The 24239-nt window shown below is 42.0% G+C and overlaps 3 protein-coding genes across 3 annotated transcripts in view; 2 read left to right on the forward strand and 1 right to left on the reverse strand.

The window, feature by feature from the left end:
- On the reverse strand, positions 1-4806 carry YOD1 (YOD1 deubiquitinase). Its single transcript, XM_067310674.1, has 2 exons — positions 4566-4806; positions 1-4295 (listed from the first exon to the last, which is right to left on the reverse strand). The coding sequence occupies exons 1-2, from the start codon at positions 4771-4773 to the stop codon at positions 3589-3591; spliced, it is 915 nt and encodes a 304-aa protein (XP_067166775.1). The 5' UTR covers positions 4774-4806; the 3' UTR covers positions 1-3588.
- A 331-nt stretch (positions 4807-5137) lies between these two features.
- PFKFB2 (6-phosphofructo-2-kinase/fructose-2,6-biphosphatase 2) lies at positions 5138-15052 on the forward strand. The gene is made up of 14 exons (XM_067310673.1): positions 5138-5202; positions 6220-6345; positions 6509-6605; positions 7221-7287; positions 7438-7512; positions 7951-8007; positions 8813-8937; positions 9324-9531; positions 9767-9913; positions 10916-11020; positions 11673-11802; positions 13164-13226; positions 13816-13889; positions 14917-15052. Exons 2-14 carry the CDS (start codon positions 6234-6236, stop codon positions 14992-14994), a joined length of 1338 nt encoding a protein of 445 aa, XP_067166774.1. The 5' UTR covers positions 5138-5202; positions 6220-6233; the 3' UTR covers positions 14995-15052.
- A 7730-nt stretch (positions 15053-22782) lies between these two features.
- Positions 22783-24239, forward strand: part of CR1 (complement C3b/C4b receptor 1 (Knops blood group)) — a 90153-nt gene continuing 88696 nt past the window's right edge. The window contains exon 1 of the mRNA XM_067310442.1: positions 22783-22925. The gene's annotated coding sequence lies outside the window, so the exon portion shown is untranslated. The remainder of the gene's footprint in view (positions 22926-24239) is intronic.

A 24239-nucleotide genomic window follows, 5' to 3' on the forward strand; every position in this document is an offset into this window, starting at 1 on the left:
TGCATGCATCAGTCATGTTTATTGGTGCATCCACAATTTTTGCAACTTGGGGCATGTGTTTAAGGAAATATACTCATCCAAACGAGGTGTACTGTGATGATAAACAATAAGAGGATGTTACACCACTGGAATACACTGGTAGCTAAGATTTTAGAAACTGTTTGCTAAAGCCACTCATTTTACTGCAACAGGAACATGCTCTACCTACATCAGTGAAAGTCCTTGCTCAACATCTGTTAAACATGTAAACTCGGACAGGCTTTTAAAGTGCTGTTAAAACCACAAGATGTGTATCTCTTCACACAATATAAACTGTTTGTGAAAGGCCACATGATTAGAGTATGTTAGGCTCTTCTTTAATTAAAGAAGGAATTTAGTGCTGGTGAAAGAGCCAGAGTGGCACCAGGAAACTGAAATTCTCTCTAATCAAAGATCCGGAACTGAATAGATCCCTAAAGCAATACTAATACAACCCAACTTTTAATAAGCCCACCTATGAGGTTAAAAATTTCAGTTTCTAGGGCCTGTTTGATCACTGGCCTCTGTGCTGAAGTATTCAGCATGGAAAATGGAGCTTATTTTAAATTTGTATGGGGGAAAGCTGTATGGTGAGGGCATAAGCCCCTATCTTATAGGCTTTTTGGACTGTTATGGACAGGTGACACTACTTCCTGCCAGGACTTGAGCCTAAGTCCCACAATACAGCCATTCTAAAATATCTGTAGCTAACATCTTCCTGCACAACTAATAACAGTTCAGTGCAAGTATATTAGTGATATTCAGAAATTCATCCTACTTATACCAGGATGCCATTTTTGTGATATTTCCATAACTATCATTAAGGGCAGGTAAATGCTGGTAACAGATATTAGGGGAAAAAACTAACATTACAACACTTTTAAAGGAAGTTGTACTTTGAATGTATTCCATAGCTTACATTTTAAAATAATGTAAACATTTTCTCCTTGGGAGAGCTTAGGAGAACCACATAATGTTTTTCAACTCATTATCAATACCACAGGTTACTTATTCTTTGAAAGACTTAGTCAGGCTGACAATCTTCTACAAAGATGAATTACAGCAGTTCAGTTGTTTTTTTAACAGAACGGATTTTATTTTATGCAACTAAAGAAAACATCCAAGCAGTGATGTTGACATGTCTCCCTCAAATTGAACTGATGCTTTGTTAGTGGAATGGCTATGCAAATTTGACATAGCAAAGCTAAATAATCTGGATTAAATAAAGGTAGTTTCAAAAATACTGCAATTAAGAAATAAAAACATTTTTACACACTTTTAGAAATCCATTCAGGATACAAAGCTAAAAATTTAACTCAGCAAGCCTGTGAAGAAGTTTGTCAAGTCTGTCTTTTGACAAATTGGGGCCAAAACAACAGAAATTTTAAGAGTTGTTCCCAAAAGTCAATACATTTACAAACATGGCAGACAATAAATATGTATCTTTCACTTCTACAGCACTCTTCTTTCAAGGACACCCAAAGACAGTCACCTTGTACACCTCTCTGAGGTAGATATTATGTCCATTTTATAGATGGTAAATGGTGAGGAGTAGCTCCTTGTCCAAGGCATCTCACCTATTCAGTGCGAAAGCTGAGAATACAATTTAGGATTGATAGTCCCTTGGTCTCATTCCTAGACAGTATTTCATCTCAAGTAGTTATAACACAGTGTAATCTTCAAGTTCCTTTGAACTGTCAGGTATTTCTTTAAGTTATAAGCATCAGCTTCTAGAGGGCTGTTTTTATTAAAAAATTTATTCTAATGATAGGCTAAAAGCAAAGTGAGGTTTAACACTGGAAGCCAAGTGGTTTTCTATATGAAACTCCCAACAGTGCTAATGTTTACTTTAATATTGAATTAAAAAGAATCTGGGTCCATACTGTTTCTGGTGATTCTACTCTTTGTACTTAATTATTCATGCCTCAATTTAGCAAAGCATTTATGTAACTACATTCCATTTTCAATAATACTCCTTCAGTATTTTAAGGTCCACCTGGGAGTCTCAACTGAGAACTTCAGTGAAATATCTTTTTTTATAGAAAGGAAGCTTTTGCTGCACCAGGAGCTTAGATACATGCCTTAATAAACAGAGGCCTTTAAAACCAAATCTGATTCCATTTAGAAAGTACACTTATTTTTGCTTCAGTTTGAAGATGCACATTCTTGCTCCCCATTTGTAAAAGTGCAAAGAAGGTAACTCAGTAACAGAAGAATAGCAGGCTAAGAATATTTTTAAATCCATTAATGCAAGTATGTGTTACAGGCATTGCAAAGAAAAAGAAAATCCCTCAGTAATATGCACCTCTACAGCACCTTTTAAAAGATCTCAATGCACTTATTGTTCAGCCTCACATCCCCACTGTGAGGTAAGATTTGTTAAACCAATTTCAACATCCCTGATTGTGAGTAATATGAGAAGTAGGGCAGTTTACCTAGCTTATTTTATTATGAAATTAAACTGCTCCCTTCATTATCAAAATTAAAGTCTTGCTACTTAAGAGTCATCAGTGACAAATCAAACTCATTAAGGCAGAATGCAGACTAGGAAACTTCAACCCTCCCTTTTGGCTAGGCACTCTGCCCTTCTAAAAAGGGCAAAATCTTTTTCCTGTAAAGAATGAGAACTATACCTTAAAGTGCTAATTTACAGTATTTGGAATCTGGTACAGCTTATTAACACTGACCATGAGATTAGCTATACCCAAGTAAAGTCTACTTAAATGTGTTGAACAGATGCAAATTATTTCCCTAATTACCATAATTCCCTCTTGCCAGAATCTGAGTTAATACTATGAACAAGAATCCAAGTATTTCAAGAAACATGCCTACGTTTTGATGCAGTGTAAACACCAAGGGGTTGATAGTTATTTTTCAAGCAACTAAAAACTACCTATGAAGCATTAATAAGTTTATTCCTTACTTAACCATCTACTCATTAATTTTAAAAAGGCTACCTTAGAGCTTAGAGGCCAGTTCTTTCTCTAAAGCCATGACTTCACACAAATGATACATTCTACTTTTGATGGTAACATAGTATAGGGCAGCTTTGGATATACTTTTTCCTTTAAAAATTGTGCACCAATTGAGCAGTTTGCCCTGCAAGAACTGCTTGTATGTGCAGAATCCAATTATTAGTATAAGTAACGCTGATATGTTTCCCAAACCTTTAGACTAGTTTAACTGCCCTGAAAACATAATATTGAGAAACTTAATTCAGTAATTTAGAGGCTAGATTTTACTCTAGTGTTGAACAAGCCTGTTTGTATGTACACAGAGATTAATTGAGAAATCAGGTTTTAGCTGCCAGTGTATGCCACCTGCCAAATTACTATAAATCAGCATGCGAGAAGATACCTATTTGAAATCAGCCAGAAAAGTCACTACTGCGTACATATCTGTAAACCCGCACACTAACCATAACAAGCCTGTGCGTCTTGGCCATCATTAAGTTAATATGCTTTTCAAGCTTTGTGAACGGAATTTTACGATTACATACAGCTTATGTGAAAATCCAGAATTTTATTCTGGACCTGTGAGGTAGTAGATGTAACCGTCCTCATGTAGATGTCACACTTCTCCGAAGTTGGTGTGTCCAGTCTCCTTGGCATGTTCTCTGGCTTCCACTTGTCCGGTTAGTCCCTTCTGGCATACCATGCACCTCAGTGTAAAGCGATTCACATCGGTAAACTGCCTCTTCCGTCTGGCTTCATCTGCTAGCTCCAACGCTTGTGCAAGAACAATATCATCAGCTGTAGAGAAAATGGTCTGGGGAGGAATGTCTGAGTTGGGGATTTTACGCTCAAGTGGATCATAGTGAATCCCATCATAAATTAAAAGGACCCGCTTAGTGTAACCAGCGTCTTCCCCAAAACGGTCGATTCTGACCGTCTGTGTGTCCACTACACAGATTTCACATTGATAAAATTTGGATAAAATGGATACTTCAATGGCTCCTCCCCAAGTTTCTTCTCTTCTGATCCATTCACAATACTCTTTGTTAGTTTTCCCTAGCACTGCCTCACAGTAGGACTCGGGATCGCTTGCTACTATCTGGGCTATAAGGCTGCGCATCTCTGGAGCGCAGCCTGGGTCATAAACGCCTCCCTCTACCACATAGTAGACACTGGTGAATAGACAAGAGTTATCTGCGGGAACGACCCGCCTCGCGAGCACAGGCACGGCATCCCGCACGGAGCTAGACATAGTTCTCTTGGCGACGGCGGGCGAGTCGGGCTTGGGTTTGGCGGTATCCTCTTCCACGATGAGCGTGTCGCCTGCCAGGAATAAAGGCGGAGGAAGGGAGAGAAATGAGGAGGGGGGAACGCGGCTGCGATCCTAAAACAGAAGGTTCATTATCGAGAGGGGTTTTTGCTCGTTTCTTCCCCAGAAGCGCGTTATCCGGGTGGGAAACGCCACCGGGCGCAAGCAAGAGCGGGCGGTTAATTAAGAGGTATCGGCGCGGCTCCTCCCAGGCCTTAAACTGCCCCCCCCCCGCCCTCACGGGGCCGGGGTCGCCGCGCTGCCCCCGTGCCCGCGGCCCTCACCCGAGTGGATGCCCAGCTCGCCGAGGCGCCGCTCGCCGTCGCTGAGGTCGAGGCTGCGCGGCGGGAAGCCGAGGAGGAGGCGCTGGGCGGCGGCGGGCACGCCGGTGAGGGAGGCCAGGGCGGCCTGCATGTCGCGGAGGCGGGAGTGCGCCGTGAAGCCGCCCAGAGGGTGGGTGCCGCTCCGGGCCTTGCAGCGCAGCCGCAGCATCCTCGGCGGGGCCGCGCCGCGCCGCGCCGCACCGACCGGGCCCCGCTTCCGCCTCGCCCCGCTGCCGCCGCCGCGCGCGCTCTCGCGAGAGCCGCCGCGCCCCGCCATTGGCTGCGCCCCGCCGCGCGCTTGCCGTAGCCGCTCAGCGGCCAATCAGGGCGGCGAACGGACGGGGGGAGGGGGGTGGGGGAACGCGGCGCGCGCGCCGCAGCGTTGTTGCCTCCCCTTTGCCCCTCGCTGGTGACGTCATCCCCGGCGCCGCCCGCCGGGAGGGCAGCGATTTGCATGCGATTTGCATGCTATTTGCATGGCGCGGGGCGGTGGGCGGGCGCGGCGCGCGCGGCCCCGCAGCCATGTCGGCGGCGCCCCGGCACGGCGGCCCGCCGCGGGGCAGGACCGGGCCCCTCCGCGGCGCCGAGAAGAAGTGCTGTGAGTACCGGCCGCCGGGCCGCGGCAGCGCCCTCCGCGGCCCTGCCCGCCCTCGGGTCACCTCAGCAGAATGGGGGTGGGGGGGAGGAGAAATAATATAAAATTTAAAAATATAGATATTAAATGTAATTTTTATATGTATATATGCATATTTTTATATTATAGCTATATTTTAATTTTTAATATATATGTACGTATATATTTTTTAACCGGGATAATGCTGCTTGTGCTCCCGCTGCTTAAAAAAGCGTGATTTTCCTCAAAAAAACCCCCCGTCGCTCCCCTCCGCTCCTTCCCGCCGGGCCGGTGTCGCGTGTGGGGTCGCGGCCGCCCCCGCTGCAGCCCCCCGCGCTCGCCCCCGGAGAGGACGGTGCCGGCGATGCCGCCGGGCGCCCGCAGGGATGCTGATGTGGTGCCGGGTGCGCGGTGATCCTTATCTTCACGCTGCTCTGCGATTTTTGTTTAAAAGTGCCTTTCCCCCCCCCCTCCCCCTTCCGATCCAGTCGGTATTCTTGTATTGCTTAAACCCTCCCGTTTTATTTTACTTCTTGCCCCTGCACCTGACTTCCTTAATCATACATCTTTACTGTTTGTTTTTCTACCCCCCCCCCCAAGAGCTGCCTCTCTCAAGTCACGATTTGTGAATTTGCTTTCTGTTTTCACCGAGAACGTGACCACGTTATTAACAACATCTTTCTTATGCCCTTGACAGCTCCTGCCTAATTTGCAAACATTTTTAATGCTGAAAGACGTGTATTAGTCACAGCGGTGCCCGGTTGCTGGTCTGCTTCATTAGCTAGCACCTGGGAGACCACGGAGTGGTCCCGCGGTCACTGACAGCGGCCGCTTAGACGCGGCGACACGACACTGAGTCCCTTGTCCGCTGCACACAGCGGCTGTTTGTGTCTGGTGGATGGGGCAGAGCTGGCGGAGCCGCGTCGTGGCTGGGTTCGGGCTCGGGCTCGCTCTTTGCTCTCTGACGGACCCTTTTTTTTTTTTTTTTTTTTTTTTTTGCAGCATGGGCTTCCTATATGACCAATTCTCCTACTCTGATCGTGATGATCGGCCTGCCTGCGCGAGGCAAGACTTACGTGTCCAAGAAGCTGACGCGCTACCTCAACTGGATCGGAGTGCCCACCAAAGGTGTGTGCGGGGTCCTGCGCTAGCCATCGAATGTCAACGCCCGGCTCAGGGGGTGGGTGGTGAGACAGGGATCTGATTCTGCTCTTTGCCTAGAATGAAGCGAGATTTGCCTATGAAATACCATCAATCTCATTTGTTCCTTTTTTTTTGTGTGTGTGTGAAGTATTTAATTTAGGAGTATATCGCCGTGAGGCAGTGAAGTCTTACAAGTCCTATGATTTCTTCAGGCATGATAACAAAGAAGCCATGGAAATCCGGAAGTAAGTCTGCATCAGAGGGCCTGACCGCTCATCAACAGTCTGGTTATTCTAAGGTTTTTGCAGCATGTATTTCTGCGCAGTACAACTAACATTAAATGTCCACAAACAGCAATGGGAGTTGATACTGCAGCCCATTCAGTAACCCTCAAATGGTCTGTGCGTGGGGATGCCTTTACTTAAGAGAAACTGAATGGCACAAAGAGCACAGACTATGAATGCCCAAAGATGAATAAAATATAAAGTAGGTTAGATACAATTTGCTTATGATCCTATTAACTGACCAGGTAGGAGGCCTAGGGTTGATTTTTGCTCTCAAAATCTTCCTATGTTAGCATGAGGACACCCAAAGCTAGGACTCTGCAAAGAGTCTTTGACTACAGAAACAATAGAAGTGCTGTTAGAACAACGACAAGGGCATGGAAAATGGGAATTTGAAGAGGACTCAGCCCTGCAGAGCCTCCAAGGCTCCTGGAAAAATGTGGGGGTGCCCCACAGGGACAGAGAGAGAGAAGATACTTAAGTCTTTCCCCATATTAATGCCAGAGCAGTGATTCAGAAGACTTGGAATCTGAATACTTTACATCAGCTGTAACAATACCTGTTTCTCTCCCGCAGACGGTGTGCCTTAGTGGCTCTAGAAGATGTGAAAGCTTATCTCATGGAGGAGTGCGGGCAAATAGCTGTAAGACATTTCTGGACTAAACCTACGGTGGTTTCACGTCTGATTTCCTCAAAGCTGTCCGGGGGATTTGGTACCCTGACTGTAGTATTTGGGGCTGATTTAAAAGCCTTAGATAAAATTGCTCATTGCTACTTATTTACTTTCTGGTAGGTGTTTGATGCAACCAACACAACTCGAGAAAGGCGGGATCTGATCTTAAATTTTGCTAAAGAAAATGCTTTTAAGGTAATGGTCTTCTATTTAATTTGTGATCAGAATTGATTCACTGAGTTCCCCCGGAGTATTTCCCCTGTGCACTTTGGTTTGGTGCACGTGGTAACAGGTTTGGGCTGTTATCCCTGTAAAACTTAGTTTCTGTGCTTTGGAAATTGCCTTTGATTTCAGCCAAGAGCACTTAATTCACAAGGGTTCTGAGGAACATGGGATGTTTTTCTAAGGAGACTGGTAACAGTCATGAGCTGCAGTGAAAGAAGGGGAAAAATTTGGTTTGGGGGCAAAGCAGAGTGAACTAAATTCATCCCCAGGGTAATTCTGGTTGTTGTTGTTCTTTTGTTTTATTTGAGAGCTGTGTTGACATTGCTGCTCTTGAGTAGTAGCTCTTGATTTTTGATTCAAGATAGAGTTCTTGAGTCTCTGAAATATGTTTAATTGTCTTCTCTGTAGGTGTTTTTTGTGGAGTCTGTTTGTGATGATCCAGAAGTCATTGCTGCCAATATCCTGGTAGGTGGTGCGTTTTCCAGGGTCAGCTGACAGTATCCTACTGTAGGATATTTGATGTTTTTTGTGGAAGTTCACCAACTACTATAGCTTACAGGAACATGTGCAGATTGTTGGTAGTAGAGATATGCCTAACTCCAGGGAGGTTTCAATCCCAGTCTGAGCTTTACTGCATGTGTCCGTTACGTTTATGTTGGGCTGTTCTCTTGCTTTCGTTAGAAATTTCCTTCCCACTTCTGGTTACAACCAGGCATGGTTGTAGTGTCCCAGCTTGTCAGCTTGGTGGCCCTCCCGTGAAGGGAAACCATAGGCCAAAGCTCTGTGGTTGTCACCTTGCTGTTCTAGTCCTGTGTGAAGCACTGGGAAAGGAGTATCCGTTTCTAACAATGTGTGCAGTCTAGTATGCATGAGAGCCTTGTTCTTATGTTTCACCTAGAATGTAAGCAGTTAACATTTGTAGGTTTGCAAAAATCAAAGGTGCAGTTATTTACATAAGGACTTGGAAATGAAATGAAGCCATGAAATGTTTGACCTTGAAGCATGATTCTATTGTCATGGGAAGATATGCAGTAAGTGGCTTGCAGGGGAAAAATAAAAGGCAAGTCAGCTGTGTTTGTACCGGGGGCCAAGTGCCACAGCGTGCCCTTTAGAATTGCCTTTTGTTTCCTTGCCAGGAGCAGGTTTTTCGCAGGGCAGTGTTAAACAATGTTTTTTTTGTTTCAAAATAGAAGAATAGTGTTATTCAGCATTGCTTTTGCTCATGTAAAGTTTGCTTAACTTTTACAAAGTGTCACTGTCTGTTGCTCAGGAAGTGAAAGTCTCCAGCCCAGACTACCCAGAGAGAAACAGAGAGAACGTGATGGACGATTTCCTGAAGAGGATAGAGTGCTACAAAGTTACTTACCAGCCTCTTGATCCTGACGAGTATGACAGGTAAGAAGCGACGTCCTACAGCGTATTTTGTCCTTGCTCATGTATTTGTGCGCAGGAGTGCTGCTTTGCTTTGTCACTTTTGTTCTCTGGCTCCGGATGCTGTAATGCTTGTGCTGAAGCCTCTGCTTTCCCAAAGTAAGATTGCTCATGAGAAGATGATACTCTCAGGTCCCAAGTGATTTGAAAGGATTTTTCTCTAGTGTATTGCAGTGTAATACAGCTCCTTGCTTAAACACAGCAGTTCAGTGTCTCCTCTGTCTGCTGAAGCTACCAAGCGGTAGTGCTGATGCCTTTATTACAGGATAAATAGCTAGATTACACCCGCATATGCACGTTTCATTTTTAAAACCAGTCGTGTGGGTGTTCTTATTTTATGTTGACTCCAGAGATCTTTCCTTCATTAAAGTGATCAATGTGGGACAGCGGTTCCTAGTAAACAGAGTCCAGGATTACATCCAGAGTAAAATCGTCTATTACCTAATGAACATTCATGTCCAGCCGCGTACCATCTACCTTTGCCGACATGGTGAGAGTGAATATAATCTTGTTGGCAAGATTGGTGGGGATTCTGGTCTGTCACCACGTGGGAAGCAGGTATGTTTTTGGCAAAAGCCAGATTGCTGTATTTTTAAAGTGTCATGTGAACACAATCAGAACCTGGCTTTGCAGCTGATTCTTTGTGAGAGTGTGTAGGTACAGTCCTGTGGAGTTTGTTCTGGTCACGTCAACAAAGAGATCGGCCAGCCTCTCAACCAGAACCATTAAAATAATTCTTTTTAATTGCAGCAGTTACTCCTGCTATCTCCTGACCTCCTCTAACTTTTTCTAGTTTGCTCAGGCTCTTAAGAAGTTCATTGAAGAGCAGGAAATTGTTGATCTGAAGGTTTGGACAAGCCAGCTGAAAAGGACAATTCAGACAGCTGAGTCTTTGGGAGTCACTTACGAGCAATGGAAGATCCTGAATGAGATTGATGCTGTGAGTAAGGAAGCTGGAGGGGGAGAATGGCTCAGAAATACTGATTGAAGTCTTTGAGTTTTCTAGATTAAAATATAGTTTTAAAACAAATTCACCATAATAAACCTAGCTATTTCCTGACCATCAGTCAGGCCTTATAACCATATCCATGTATAATGCACTCCAGTCATCATTAGCATGAGGTGCAGAATAACTTGGTACGGAGCTAAAAATGTCTATAACTGTTAGACCTTGCGGTAGACGTGTCCAGCTGTTACTAAAATAGAAAATCAACACTCAGGATCCCAGGCACTTGCAACACCTGACTGTAGTACAGTCCTTATAGATGGTCAAAGGTTAATACTCCCACTGTAATTCTTTCAGGCAATAGAAATTGTAAGATTGTTGCCGTGGAAATGATCACTTGTTTTCATCCCTCGCAAACGTTTTGAAATAAAAACAAAGACCATGGCCCTGAAATGTAAACACGTTATCTTAAATTATAAACAAGAAAACAGTGGTAATAATTTATAGGAGAACATCTGTTAGTTTTCCTGGGTGATTTTGGCATTTCCATCTCACTCAGATGATTCGTGCTGTGCTCTCAAACTGATTGCTTTACCTTTTGGCACCTTGTTTTGGGGTCAGGGGAACAGGTTTCATCTGACCTCCAAAAAACCTCAATGAACAATCCCTTGTCTTAGCGAGGCTCAGGCAGGTGGTTTAGATACAGGATCTCTCGCTCTTTTGGCTGTGGGGTTTGGCTGCATCTTAAGATGTCAGTATTTGCTTACACTGCAGATATGTTAAAAAGTGCAGGTAGTTCATCCTTTTCAAACCAGCCTGGGCGTAAGGTGACACGCAAGTGCTGATGTTCAAATTCCATATGGCTATGTCAGTTATGACACTTTTGTCACATAAATAAAGGGATTACTGATCCTAACCGCTTGCATTTTTTTTCCTGTTGCATTGTCTTGCATCTGTTGAAATGAACTTTGTTGTAACAAGCTCTGCTTCCTTCAGGGGGTATGTGAAGAAATGACCTATGCAGAAATTGAAGCCAAGTATCCAGATGAGTTTGCCTTGAGGGATCAAGAGAAATATCTTTATCGCTATCCTGGAGGAGAGGTGAAGATGCTTAGAAATAATAATAAAATACCATATATGTAGAACAAATACAGGATGTGTAGAATTGAAGGTTTTTAATTGATTTTAGCTTAATTCCTCCCAATAGTTATTTGAGAAATTGTTGAAAATATTAGGATCCCTGATTCAGTTTTAGGTGAAAAGTGTATTGATTTCCTTTATACTCCTGTGTAAATGGTACTGCTCAATCACGATAATAGAGCCACCTTATGACTCCCTTGAAACTTTTGTCTAATACAGAGGGGTTTCTGCATGGATCTCATCACTTGGCTGAGGCCAGACTTGTCACTGTGAAAAACAGTCCTGGGAAGAAAATGATTGTGGGTGGGGTATGGAGTCATTTCTGGTTTTACTTCACAAACCCTTTTAAATGTATAATTTAGTATTTTATTTGTTTTTCTTACTGCATTCATTAAAAGTTGAGTAATCTGAATCTTCCTGTAACCTGAGGTTTGCCAACATGAAATTTTACCTAGTGCTGTTTGTTTTGCTTTTCCTGTATTTACTGAATCATCCATGACTTCTGCATTTTAATATTTTAACTGACGTTTTCCTGAATGTGATGTTAAGTGCTGCTTCTGTTTTGAGACTCTGTTTATAAACCCTTGAAAAATTCCTGTGTTTTGTTTTCCAGTCCTACCAGGACTTGGTACAGCGCCTGGAGCCGGTAATTATGGAGCTAGAACGTCAGGGCAATGTCCTCGTTATCTCCCACCAGGCAGTTATGAGGTGCCTCTTGGCTTATTTTCTTGACAAGAGTGCAGGTACGAAAATAAACACATGATGTTAGAGGCTGGTTTATTTTTGCTTCCTATATAGAACTTTTGGGAGGGTGGCTTGTAATTACTGTTTTGATTTTTTATGAAGGAGAAGCTGCTTTAAAAAAAAGAAAAAAAAAAAGCAAAACCCACCCCCCAAAAACTGAACTTGAACCCTTGCATTTCAGCAGTACATGATGCTTTGCAAGAAGCTCTCTTTCCAAGATCACTGAAATGCGGTGGAAAAAAGACAGTTCAAGTCCTTTCCAAACATAGCCTGCTGCTTTTTCGCATGACCATTGTTTCTGGAACTGTTTCAACTAATATCATTTACATAATCTTTATAGGATTTTTTCCCCCCTTTTTTTTTATTTAAAGGAAAACACTTTCTGATAAGCCAGTAGTCTGTGAAGATTGTGAGGGTTGGCAATAGGTCTACACATTTGAGAAATGCATCTATTGGATGGTATACCGTACTGGAAATTAGTTCTCTCATCTGCTACTATTTCCTTTATTAATTTTCAGTGAGTCTCACAATTACTTTTGGGTTCAATTCATCCTTAATTTGCAAATAGAAATATTTGCTGGTTGGCATGGAGTTACATCTATTCATAGGCTCATATATTGTGGAAACAATACTGTTTAAGGTTATTCAGAGAAAGAAAATGATTAGCTAGCCTAAATGCCAGAATCTGTGGCAAAATCAAAATATTGTTTGGGGATATTGAAAACCAGCTAAATATAAGAAATTTGCCCTATGATCTTTATGATCTACAAAGCAGATAGTTAACTAACTCGAAGTGCTTGGGTTCTTGTAGCACTTTGCTGCAATACGTATATATATATATTTTTGTAGGTGTGCTGTTAGAGCTATTTCCTCTGGATGGCACTATACAATAAAAATAAAGTATACACTTGTTCAGATGGCTGCTTGCCCTGGGACGGGCACTGGCCCTAAAGGATGAAAATCTATGTCCTGTTGAAGTCGGGAAGGGTTAGCTACAGCTTGTGGTTGAGGGGTGGAGGTAGACGGTGGTCCCTAGGAGACTGTAGCATCTACAGCAGGCATCTGCGGTCACTGAGAGGATGCAAGCAGGGCACTGGGCAATGAGCTTGTGTATTTGAAATTAAATACGTGTTATCTGAAATACAAAGACCCCAGTCATGCCAGGAATTGATCCACTTGTCACACTTGAAGCATGTGATGCATCTGTTTGAACTCGATGAAACTACTGGGGGAGTAAGAGTTCGATCTGTGGCTTAGGCCATAGCAGAGTCTAGTCGAAGTTTAGTCCCACGTCTTTCCAGTTATCTTCTGTGCTCTCCTGGTTGCATGCAATGTTTAACTCCTCCTGGTTTTGTCCTAGATGAATTACCGTACCTGAGGTGCCCCCTTCATACCATTTTCAAACTCACTCCAGTTGCATATGGTAAATATTTTCTTTTTCTGGTTTATGTGTGTGTGACTCTGATAGGCAAGTTTGTGTCTACGTGCAGCAGCAAAAGGACTTGCTGTAAATAGTTTAAGTAATATTTTTAATGTTATAAAAAGATACTGACCAGTGGGAGTTTTTTGAGGGGACAAGGGAGAGGTAAACATGTGACTTCTGATTTGTGTGTACATGAGTGTTCTCCCATGGCTTCTCTTTTAAATAAATGACACTTCTCTGTGGGTTTTGTTTGTTAACGTAGATGCCTGCTTGTTCCTCCAAGCTTGGATTCATCTGTGCAGTGAAATAAAAATGTTTATGTCTGTACATGCCATTCATATAACATGTGGCTGTCTGTAAGTTGTAGCTGTACTTTCACGGTGAAAGTCAAAAGTGGAGAGTAATTTAAGTGCAAAATCCTCTATTAATACAGGCTGAACTATTGTTTATTTATGAGTTTAATTTTTTAAAAACTAAACAAATTTATTTCTGCTTGCCTCATGAGCTGTTTTTGACAGTTTTTTAAAAATAATTGATTATAAAATAAAATACATTTCCTCCTGTAACTTTATCTTTCTTTTTGGTAAAGGTTGTAAAGTGGAAACAATTAACCTGAATGTTGAAGCGGTAAACACCCACCGCGACAAACCTTCTTTGAACTCAGTAAGTCCTTTTACCGAATTCTGGCTTTCAGTTCAGGCTTTTTCAAAATCTTTGCCTTCTTCAAAAATAAGTAAAACTCTAAAACAATCACTGTGTTAGCACCTGTTAGAAATGCTGACTTCTTTCAAGTGACCAGAAAGATATACTTTAGAAATATAGTCCCCAAAAGTAGAGCTAATTATATATTGAATTTATCAGATACTTAATTTGCTTCCAAAAACAGCAGGAGAGGCTTTTAAAAAACAGGATTGTCAAACTGAAGTCATTTTCATTAGGACACATATTTTAAATTCAGGGTCTTGGTCTCATTTTTTAATGAAGTATTTGTTGCTGATGCTTATTATTTGTATTAGAAATGTGATAATTTCAAAAAGACATGTCAAAATATTAGAAGAGAATTTTTTCTCATTACCTTCATGAGCTTTCTCTTGTTTATGAAGTCATAAGTAGCATTAGGCAGGGCTTTGAGGCCATTCAGATCCTTCAGGTATGTTTTTTTCTTGGTGGCTTTTATCAGCGTTTGTAGTCATCAGGACAAGGTTATTGCTGTGTCTGTGTTTTATGTAGAAAGTTAAAAGTACAAGATTCATTCATTAGTTAATTAAGTTGTTTGTAGTTACCGAGAGAACTAGAGATCTTTTTCCTTTACTCTTGTCTCTTCAGATTTCTTTTTTTTCTTTTCTTTTTTTCTTTTCTTTTCTTTTTTTTTACAAGTATTCTGTGCAAACAAAGACTTGGGTGAGACTAAACTACCTATCAAAATGTAGGGAGCAGAAGTAGTTTGGAGTCAAATTTATCTCCCTTAAACTATGAATCTTCTTATAATAGTAGTGGATACGTTATTGACTTTGGTGAATAGAGGCATTACACTAGTTTTATTTATAAAGTCCTGTCTCCTTGATTACTTAGATAAACATTCAGCCCTCTACTTTGTTCAGTAAAGCACATAAATATGTGCTAAATCTGTAGAAGTTGCTACTATTTTAGGTGCTCACTTTTACAAACATAGTTTTGTTTTGTTTTGCAGGGACAAATCTCTCATAGCAACTGTAGACATCAGGGGATGCTATTTAGCAATTGCCTGCAATTAGGCTCCCCCAATTAAAGGCCATGAACCAAACTTATACTATGTTAGCTCACAATAAATCCAATGCAAATGCATCACATTTTAAGTTTTTCTAGTACATTTCAGCTTTTAGCTGCCTTTCATCTTTGTAGGGGGGTTTATAAAGAGCTCCAAAGGTGAAAAGAATTCTTTGCTAATAGCTTCTGATAGTTACTTTTGCCTCCTAGCTTGAGGAAGACAGCACTAATAGCCCCATATGCCAACAGAATCATAAACAATAGATGGAAAAATCTGCACATGGGGTGATGGGCTTACAAAGCTAAAAACTGTCTGGCCACAAAATGTTAAATGAAGATATTCAGCAAGATTTTTGTGGCTAGTGCCATTTTGGTGGTTTCTAGTTAAGGCATTTATTGCTTTGCTACTTCTATATGATTTCTGTGTTGAAATCATTGATGCTTGCTTGGAGAAGTTAGAAGCAGTTTCTGTCATTCTTTGCTTGCTTGGGCAACACACAGCTGCTTTGAAAATAAATACAAATATGGGAAAGTTGACTATTTGATTCTTTTTTTTTTTCCAAATTCCTTGTAAAAATAAGTAAGCAAAAACTCCCAAAGGGAAGTAAAACTGCTAAAAATGCACTCTTCTCAGTGAACTCTCTAAGCTAGACTAACCAATAAACTAGGTCATTTCCCATTGCTCTCTATGTACTCTGCTGGGCATACCACTCTGGGCAGCTTCGAGGAGGCGGCGGTTTAGTTCTGCTGTTGATGGCGCAGTGCTGCCACCACCCCGAAGGTTAGCCTGAAATTGGACTCTTGGAACAAAGCTTATGAGGGGTTTTGCTGACCCATAGCCTCTTCTGGTCCTGTGCGTAGAGGATTCAGTCTTTAGGCTTCTGTGAGCTTTGGTTTGATGCCTGTTGGTCTGGATTCAACGGCAGGCCTCAGCTCTGCGAGTTATGGCAGGTGGAAGATATCAGGAATATGCTGGTATGCAATATGATTTAAAATTGTGGTTCCACTTTTCATTCCTTGTGATATCCTCCATTTTCAATCAGAACAACCTTCCAAAGAGCCAAACCCCTGTAAGGATGAGAAGAAACAGCTTTACACCACTGGCCAGTGCGGACACAATAAAGCGCCCAAGAAATTACAGTGTTGGGAGCAAGCCTCTCAATCTGCTGGGGTCTTTCCTATTCCCGGAAGCTCAAGATGGGGCAGATCAGCCACGGCTGCAAGTCAGTGTCTGAGTGGTAACTCGCCTATGCTCTCCCTTCCCATGGCCGCTCCCCACTAACCCTTGACGTCACTCACCCACAGTTACCAGTGGTCCTGTTTGAAATACAAGCAGATCCCCCCTTAGTGTCTTGTACGCTATCCCTGTTCCCACTGGAAAATCATTCCAGATTACAGACTCCATGGTGGTACCAGAGGCTTAAGGAATCAGGCTCCATGCAGGTGAGTTTCCCTCAGGATAATAGGGTTTCCTGGCAGGCTGGTTAATTCTGACTGATATACTGCTTTCCAGCCAGAACTTAGTTGGAAAGAGTTATAGATATCCTGCTTGTCCAAATTCCATAAAATGAATGCAGCCAAGAGTTCCTCTAGCCCTAATGCAACTGGTTAGGAAATCTTTGTGCTCATAATTTTGTTGATGCCCCTTTTTTACAGATCCTCATGTCAGCAGCCTGTTGAACAAAATTAATTTGGGCTCCTGGTGTTCGGGTTAAAATTAAAAATTAAAACTGCTTTGTTTTTGACACTTGATGTTTCTTTTGGCTTAAATGCACGTAGATCCTCATCAGTTTTGTCTGTGAAGACCCACTTGCTTGTATGAAATTGTATCTCTTTTTGCTAAATTAGAAGCTTTTCTGTGCCTGGTTTCTCCTCTCAGCCACTTCTGTCAAGGGTTGTGCGGAGGAGCCTACCAGCTCTAGCAGAGCAAGCTGCTGACTGTTGGCCCTGTTTCCCAGAGTTAACAGAGACGCTGCTTCTTCTGCCTGCTGACTATTGCAAAGGAGAAACCACAGACAGAGCTGGCTGTACATTGCTTTCTGTCGCACAAGACAGATAGGAGTCATGCGAGGGAATTAGCGGTGGTCTGGCTGGGTTCCTCATGCATTTTGTTCCTCTCTTTAGAGACAGCTATCATTACTAAAGCAATTCTTTCCACCGCTCAGGGTTTGAAATCAGTATGCCCTGGGCTTGATGGAAGCCTCTGTAGCAAGACAGGAAACCTCATTTTGGACTTTCAGACTGTGTTCCTTGTCTGTAGCATCAGGACAACTCAGTGCAGTGAAAACCTTCCCTTTAGTAGGGCAGCCTAGTGTGGCTCTTTTGTAAGGGATTTTATTTTATTTTTAATTCACCATGGAGAATAATAGTTTTAATCTTGGACATTTTACAGCTTAATATTTTTCAAGCTATTTAATAAGCCCTGCTTCTCCTGTTCTCTTTCTTCCTGTTAGCAGGTTAAATGGTCAGAAAATAAAAGAAGGGACCATGCAGCAGAGGTGAATGTTGCTGCTGTATTCATATTTGGTGAAGATAAGCATGAAGCTTAGACATCTTCAAAATCCCAGGGCTTCACTAGGAACTAAGTCACAGACAGGGCTTCTGACCTTTGCATTAGATGCAAATTTGGCCGATAACTGTTACTTAGTATATGAAGAGTCACTGGTGGAGAGGAACCTGACCTTGGGAAGTCCTGAATACTCTTCATTTGCACGGCAGAGAGCTCTCAGGAGGTCATTAACCCAACCCATAATCAGGACTATGTATTTGTACACAACCTGCTAGGAAGCTAGGCCTAGAGTTTAGCCTTTATTTAAACAAAATAAATTCACAAAACTTAATGTTACTATATTGGGGGAGAGGGGGTTAGAAATAACTTTTTCCATTTAAAGTTTCTCTTTATTCATGAGCATTTACTAGGCCTATTTTCAACCCAAGAACTGCAAAAAGGGTTGGTCCACAGTGTAAAGCCAGTAAGTGCAGAGTGGAAGTCTGTGTGCTGGCTCTATGTGCATGCTCAGCGTTTACACTTTCAACTTCTTAAACTTTTGTGAAAAAATCAGGTCCTTTGATGGTTTCTCAAGTTGCACAGCCCCAAAACAGAGATCCCCTGCTCCTACCCAAACTGCTCACTGTTTGTAATTATAATGTTTGTAATAGTAATGTTTTAGCATTTAAAATGTTGAAACTTAGGAGCATTTAAAAATCATCTCTTCTTGAGTCAGTGTGGACAGTAGTGAAGTGTGCAGTTGTGAAAATTCTCACCTGAATGGAGCCATTTAGATGAGTGTGCCGTGCAGAAGCTGGCCGGGTGACTGAACGTCGCTGGTGCCTTAGCGTGAAATTTCCATGACTTGTATCAGCTGCTGTTCTGACAAGTCTGCAGCGATCGCTCCCTAGTGTGGAATCCTTGGGGTTGTTTCACTTCTTTCCTCATTTGCTTCAGTATTTTTACTATTATTTTTAAATCTTCGTTAAAATGCAGTATGAGCTATCTTGTGCTGTTTCTTTTTCCTTTGCAGCCTCAAGTGGGAAATGCTTGCCTGTGAGTACCACTGAAAACAGCTTGTATGTACTTTCTCTGTTTTGTTTTACTAAGTAGGAATTCTCTTGATTAAAGTTGCATGGGATCTCCTTTGGGGGAAGACAGATTAATGCATGGAGCAGAAGACAGTCTTTTGCTATATAATAATCCTGTCATTAAGAGGGCCCTTAATGGGTGAGGAATCTTCTGTGAGGACCAAGGCCCATTCTTGCACTTGCTGGTGCATAGTATTTGTGTTGGCTGTCTGCAAAAGAGTGCATTTCACCCCAAACTTGCACAGTCCCTGGACCAGGAGACTAACATCTGAAGCCTTAAATTCTCTCTTGGAGTTAACTCTCAGACTTACTTAATACTCAATAACTTCAGAGTTATACCACAGGATGTTATGTTTGTGTAGTGAAGGGGCTGACAGTTGTAATTTGTATTTGATTTTATGCCCAGTCCCCAACTGTGATAAATAAGAGGTCTGCAGAGAGGTTGATGGAATACAGCCTTCCACAGGACTTAGCATGAGCACTACTAGACTGAGTAACTTAGCTCATGTACTGACTAGCTCTGAGTCCTGGGTAAGTCTCCTACCTGCTTGGCTCTCCTCTGCCGGTAACAGGGATATGGTGATATCTGTCACAGGGATTTTGCAAGGATCATTCATTCATAGCCTGTATGGGAGTGCTGCTGTTCATGCTCGGTTTCCAGTGACTTGAGGAGAGTTAACGGACGTTAGCGCCATGGAAGGAGGTTCTCAGAACCTCTCTGTATGGGGAGCATGTTTGGAAAGCAGTTTTGTGAATGAGATTTGTTGTGTTAGTTGCAAGTGTCATCATGTCTCCTCACTGTCACATCCCGTTGGAGGGGTATTTAAATGGGGGTGAAGAGTACGGGACTGTGCCTCTTTCCCACACCCTACAAAGAGAACGTTTAATTCTGTTACCCCTTCTCTCCAGGGAGCCAGCAAGCATCACCTGTGAGACCTTGGTTTCTATGTCGGCCTCTGAGTGAGGCAGTCAAATGAGAGGCCTTTGGTGCCCTGTACAGAGCGGCCAGGACATTACCCTTGCTTTGCAATGCGCCCGTGTTGCTCTCAAGCCACCCCGCTGGCCTCGAGGCCTGTTCCTGCTCTGATGCCTGGGGCAATGGCTGTTGCAAATGTTAATGCAGCCCCTTGCTAAATTTGCCACACGTTTCAGCTCGTACAGCGCATCAGTGTTGAAGCTCTTGTCTTGTAGAAGCGTGGTGTTGCAACTTGAGGTACTTTATTTGTGGGGCTGGCTATACTACACAGAATTTCACTGTACTGAGCTATGGGATGGCCCTTAGCAGATGTGTGACTGATACATGGTTCCTGCAATATATTTGCTTCCCTCGTCTGTGTGGTAGTATGCTTGCCGCATGCACTGGTGATAACGTATCTAGCAAACCATAGATTGCTTTTTACCAGTCTCTGAAGCCTTTTTGTCCTGGAAGGCTTTGTGCGTTTTATCTACTCTGCTGTAAACGTTAGTCTTTTGATAACCTTGGGGTGCGAGTGGAAGGTGTCCTGTGCCCGTCCAGCTGTTACGGAATGAAGTCTTCCTCCGTTCAGGAATGGTTGACTCTATGCCTGGGAAGCACTTGACATGCAACGCTGTCTTGACTGCTGCACTAAAGGGATGGCGTTGCCTGAGGGTATATTCTGAGATGAAACAAACCATTCACCTGTAAAGGGCACAGGTATCAGAGAAAGGCCTTCAGACCACGCTCTGTATGGGCTGCCGGAGACGAATCCTGAGTTGAGTTCTTGCTGGCAAAACATTAAGCTCTGCTCCCATGCCTGCCTCTGACCTGTGGCTTTGGGCAAGTCGTCTAACCTTCTGATGCTTTGGTTTCAAATTCAAAGGTAGAACTGGATTTAATGTAAAAAAGTTAAAACAGTAGTTCATAGCTCGTTCAGTTTAGGAAGATTAAGGTTTCATTAGGAAGATTCCTGTTATTTCCCTCAGATGCAGGATGCAAAAAACCTGGAATGCTAAGACGCAGGTCTTGCAGCTTTAGGATATGACTGGCATCTCTTTTCAAGCAAGGAAGGGTGCAACTTCATATTGAGATGATGGAAGTAAAATTTGTCTCCAGGTAATGTTCTTCCAGGTCTGAGAAGCTTTCACTTGAATGTATTTGACAGTTTGAAACTTCAAATTTTGAATTTCATTACACTTTGTTTTTGAAGTAAAGCTCGTCCAGTGTTTTTTCAATACAACTCTGCTGTCTTTTTCTACATAGCTAGTGTTTGTACACATTTCTTAAGATAGAAAACTATGTCATTGGTCCTAAATTCATGTGTCTTTTGGTCTCCTATTCTCTCCAGTTTGTGATAGAATTTTTAATAATGTTACAGAGAAATTTTACTAAAATGACAGAGCGGTGTGGCTGTTCTGCCAAAGCTGCAGTAGCGCACAAAACGTCAAGCCTGCACATTGTTCTAGTGTTTCATACGTTCGGGTGGCTGCTTTGGGTATCGTTGAAAAAGTTGCCATGCAGAAATGGCACATTTCTCCTGCTTTGCCTACCTCCTTAGGTTTCAGAGTCTTTAATGCTGAAGATGAGGGGAAAAGGAGGAAGAATGTGGGATGGGGGAGCCTGTGTGCTGATGTATAGTTGTTCCTGTATTGACTAACTTTGTTTTAGAGTGAAGTCACAGAAGAGTTTTCCCCAGGCTGAATAGCAAAGCCTTGCTTACCCCTTCAGCTTTGCCTTTCTACTCTGAACCAGCAGAAGCTATATGTTTAGAAATAAATGTATATGCCAGCTTTGCAAACTTCCTTTTCTAAGACTGCACTCAAGTGTTTGTTTTTCCTCTATGCTTAAAAAAATAAAAAGTTCCTAGGAGGATTTGTGGATAAGTGAAGGGAACTTGGTTCAACTTCCTTGATTCCAGTACAAACCCCCTCCTTTCTTAGTGATGTTTTGCTTGAGAAAATACTGTATGAGCAGCTATTATAGATCAATTCTATATCTGATGGCAGTTTCTCTCTCTTTTTTTCTTTTTTCTCTCTTTTACATGTCAAGTGAATTGTTGGGAAAGCTGTTTAGTTTTTTAAATCACAACTGGAAAGTATGTATGGTCTGAAAATTTCCTGAATGTTGGATTTTAAGTCTCGATGCCTACTGTTAATTGTCAGCAAATTGGTGTGTGAGTTGTGTTATTTCTTTATTGCAAAACACTGATGGTTATGTAACAAGGCAACTTGCACATATTGGTTTACATACAGTTTGCGGTCTCCAAAAACGCTGCAGCAGAGCAGAGTGGTGCTTAACATGTGCAGCTCAGATCCCTTTACAGTGTTTTCTGTGCTTGGGCTATAAGACATCGAATGAACTACAGCTGCTTTAGAAAATCCTGGCTGTCAGATTTTAACTTGTAAGATTGTGCATCTGTAAATATGTAATTCACTTCTACTGACATGAGTGCATTCTTGGGGGTTTTTCTGAGCATCAATGAGGCATTGGAAGGAGTTTAATCACAAAATTGAGAGTATTTTATGTGCTTAATATGCAAAATGATTACTGTAATGTTTCTTAAATATGTCTTAGAAATGTATTTTCCTCTGGAGAAGATAAATAAAACTCAGTAACCTTGAGTAACAACTCTGCTTCATTATTGCCGGCCTTTCTGTGAGATACTCCAAAAAACCTTAATATACTTGGTCTCAGGTATAAGACTACAGTAAAACCCTACCTTTGGAGTTTTACCAGAGGTTAAAGAATGATGCAAGGTGTGAAACAATTCAGAGTTCTTGTCTGAAAGCATGAAGTTCAAGTCCATCTCCCAGGCAAAACTGCTGAGTTGAAATAACACCTTGTGGTTCTCCTGCCTCACCCTGGGAAGCAGCGGGGTGTGCAAACCTGCGAGGGTGACCGGCGTGAGGGGCTGCTCGGAGGTCTCCGTGCCTCACAGGAGGGGATGCAAAGGAAAGCTCTGCGGGACTGCCTACAAATAAGAATTTCAGCAAGAAATTATCTGTTCAGACAGAAGTCAATAATTTCTCGGGTTATCATAGGCAAATTATTAGTAGAATAATTATGTGAAGTTGTTTGGGCTCTTCTCCAGCCGACTGCTAGGAAGTGACTGTTTTTCTGTCTGTCTTTAGCTGGTACTAAGCTGAGCTGTGCTGTCAGTGTGGATTTTAGTGGTTTATCATTTCTTGATTTTTTTTTTTTTTTTTTTGCCTTGTTATAATCTGTACAATTTATTTTTATTTGTAGAGGATGGCTGGTTTAACGGTGTAGAGGTTTCTGGTTTCATCCTGAACATGGCTGAGATTTCCACAGATACCCTCATGGGCAAAAAATCTCCTCCTGGGACTTCCGTGCCTTGTGACTACTGGAACCAGCGTGTTGCCTGGAGCCGCCATCCCCAGACATCTGGAAGCACAGTGAGCCATTTGGCACTTCGGCCAGTAATGTTGTTTGAAATACATTTTAAAGCTTATCTGTGATTTTTTTTTTTTCCTCTTTCTTTTTGAATGCTGAAATGTCTATCAATGGGATTGAAGAAAATTTATTATGAAGATTTTCAAGTTGCTTTTAACGTTCGTGTGTGTGTGTGCGCGTGCGTTTTGGGCAGTGGGGCAGTGTGTGGTCTAGTGTATTCCTGTGCTTTCTCGAGAAAAGTATATACTGCTTGGTCCTGTGAACTTATTCTGGAGATTTAAAATAGTTTCTGATGTCTCTCTTCCTGCTTAGCTGGAAAAAGTAATTGCAGTACATCAGGACAAAAATGGTCAAATTCATACTTGCTAAAGTAGCTTCTGTTTGGAAGATTTGTTCTCATCAGACCTAATGTCCAAGTTTTTATTTAATTCTCGCTGTCTTTCAAGTTCAAGCACAGTTACTCAGTGTTATTTAACTATTGAAAGAGCTCCAGATATCATTTGATTTTGCTTTGATGACTTTTTTGATTTGAATCTCCAGATCTGAACATGTTCTTGTATTTTGGGAAGGGTTTTTGAATCTAGCACAGCAAAAGGCACTTGTAAGATCAGGTAATCTTGTGAAACTTATCACACTGAGGAGCAAAAGGGAATAAAAGTGTATGTTGTCCTATAGAAATAGCTTAGTTACCAGTGCTGTTCAAATCTTGCTTTAGCTTTGCACCCTGTTTTAAGCCTCATCCTATTGCTTGTTTTCCTAGGTTTTGCGGAAGCTTTTCTGTCTCTTCCAACAGAAACTTGTCTCATTTTGTTCCTTACTGTGTCATATGAGTTCCTAGATTCTATATTTACTGTCCTATTCTACCTACCTTAGCCAAAACCTCTGAAAATAAGTGTGGATGTATGTGCCTGCATGCTCCCTTGTGAATAACTGCATCCACAGGGCTTAACTTGGGTTGCAGAGAAAAGTTGAGTAACATTCATTATGAAAAGTGTTTTCTACTTTTCAAGTTATTTTTGGTTTCAGAAGTTATTGAGGAATGTGGTATGTCAATGAGTTGAAAAGAGAAAATACCTTTTACAACTGGGATCTCAGTTTCTTTGCAATACAATGAAACAACATGCTGGAAAATCAGAATATAGTTTTCTGTTCAGTGTCTGGGAGCAGGAGGGCCATGCATTTAGGATTTGTAAGAAGCAAATGATTTTTATGGCACTTCTTAATGTACCAGATTTTAGGGGTTTTTTTCAACTTGGATCTGAATGAACTGTGAAAGTTAGTGATTTATAATGCTGCCTGTCATACAATTTAAGCTG

Source organism: Apteryx mantelli, chromosome 25 (genome assembly GCF_036417845.1).
Source record: "Apteryx mantelli isolate bAptMan1 chromosome 25, bAptMan1.hap1, whole genome shotgun sequence".
Lineage (NCBI taxonomy): Eukaryota > Metazoa > Chordata > Aves > Apterygiformes > Apterygidae > Apteryx > Apteryx mantelli.